Source organism: Trichinella spiralis (assembly GCF_000181795.1).
Source record: "Trichinella spiralis strain ISS 195 chromosome Unknown Scfld2159, whole genome shotgun sequence".
Taxonomy (NCBI): Eukaryota; Metazoa; Nematoda; class Enoplea; order Trichinellida; family Trichinellidae; genus Trichinella; species Trichinella spiralis.
Window position 1 is genome coordinate 1 of NW_003529098.1, and position 1,887 is coordinate 1,887.

At 30.2% G+C, this 1,887-nt stretch overlaps 1 protein-coding gene across 1 annotated transcript; it reads left to right on the top strand.

The window, feature by feature from the left end:
* Positions 1-804: 804 nt before the first annotated feature.
* On the top strand, positions 805-1,867 carry Tsp_11921 (hypothetical protein; the record flags this gene model as incomplete). The annotated part of the gene is given in 5 exon segments (XM_003368632.1): positions 805-930; positions 1,160-1,297; positions 1,350-1,521; positions 1,709-1,763; positions 1,774-1,867. Coding segments are annotated over 5 exon segments (585 nt in total), but the record flags the coding sequence as incomplete, so codon positions are not given.
* Positions 1,868-1,887: the final 20 nt, after the last annotated feature.

A 1,887-nucleotide genomic window follows, 5' to 3' on the forward strand; every position in this document is an offset into this window, starting at 1 on the left:
TCATACTTGTAAATGAAATGAGATGTAGCAAAGTTTCACATTAGCAGAATCTGAAAGGATCAGCTCATCATGTGTCAAACGATTTATCAGTATCTCTGAAAAATTTTTAAATGGCAGTTCATTTTTTACAGATTTTCAGATGTAAAACTTGAATCAGGAAGGAAATTTCAAAATGAAAAAACAGAAGAATCCATCTCCAAAACTGCTAATTCATCAGCACATGCAAAAACAACCGCTCAGAGTTTTTCTAAAAAAGTATAGTTAGTATATTCAGTTAGTATTCGGATCAGTTAGTAAATAAGCACCATCATAATTGCAATAAAATCTGATTATGAATTCGAACGTTTTCTTTTTTCGTGATATTCATTTTCTGTTCAATTTTATTTTATATTTTCATTGTGCTGTTTAACTAAAGTGTTACGAATAAATAAATAGTTTTAGTGAAGCAATTTTGCCTATATCTTTTCTTTGCATTTTGCATTTCTGAAACCTGGAATATTAATTTTTTTTTATTTAAAGGATATTATATATACTGTTGTGTTTTGCAATTTTTGAAATTTATTTACATTATTACTATCTATAAATAAACTGCATAATTTTATACTCAGAAATACTTACTCATGGTACTATGGACATGTTTTTTTCTATAATAGTTCGAAACAGCTAACGTATAGCAAGCATTACGCGCGTCAATAAGATTAATTCTGCTCCATAAGTAGTAGAAAATAGTGACAATACTGCACTACAACAAAATATTTTATCAAACATTGCATATTACTATAAATATTCAATGCTATGCTTAAAATGTGTGAGAAACAAGAACAGCTCAAGCAGCAAAATCTAAATTCATTACGTGTACGTACAAGTCGATTCAGACCATTTCAGAAGTGCTTGCATTTATATAAAGTTTCCAGAACAAATATTTTACAAGTTATGAATTCATTGAAAACCGATGCATTTACATATAAGTGAGATTATTTATAATTTATCTGCAACTCTGATAAAAAATGGACATCAGTGAAAGTAAAACTAATTTCTTCAGAGTTTAGAAAAAAATTTTTCCTACTGTTCAAAAAAATTTGAAATTCTGTACTCCTAATAAACAAAGGCGCATTAAGAACATATTCGTTTCAAATCAAACCATTTTATTACTTTTAAGTATCACATTCTTGTCATTGTGGCTGATGGTCAAGTTACAAATGAAAAGGCTACCCGGGATGCTATTGTATCCGCTTGCAAGTACCCACTTTCTATAATTGTAGTCGGCGTTGGAGACGGACCTTGGGATATGATGCGGGTTTGTTTTTGTTGATAAATTATTCAATTTGTATGGATTAATTTTTTTTGAGGCATTTGACGAATCGCTTCCTAAACGGAAATGGGATAATTTCCATTTTGTCAATTTTCATCAGGTGACGTCGAATTCCTCACAACCTGAATTAGCTTTCGTTCTCGAAGCACTGCTTGAAATTCCAAATCAGTATAAAAAGATTAAAAGTCTTGGACTGCTAGATTTCGATAGTTTTGCATAAGATTTTTGCTTTCCGGCAATTGACTGGTTTTCATTGTTCAACATGCATGTAAATTGATTTTGCCATGCTTCTAGAGTGGAATTTTATCAAATATTTTTATAATACAAACTTGCATCATTATACAATATTATTCACAATATTTACATTTATAATATTAAATTCAACCAGCATTTTAGTAATACTGTATGTAACATTCTGTCGTTTGCTGATTTTTATATCCGAAATAGAAAGGTTTTTTCAGTTTGGAACAAAAACTAAGCTTTAAGTCATTCAAGGAAGGAGTGATTGTTTTTTGTTGTGCGAATACCACACGTAGCGATCGTTCACAGCTGTTTGTTAGTTGGGAGAATCAAAA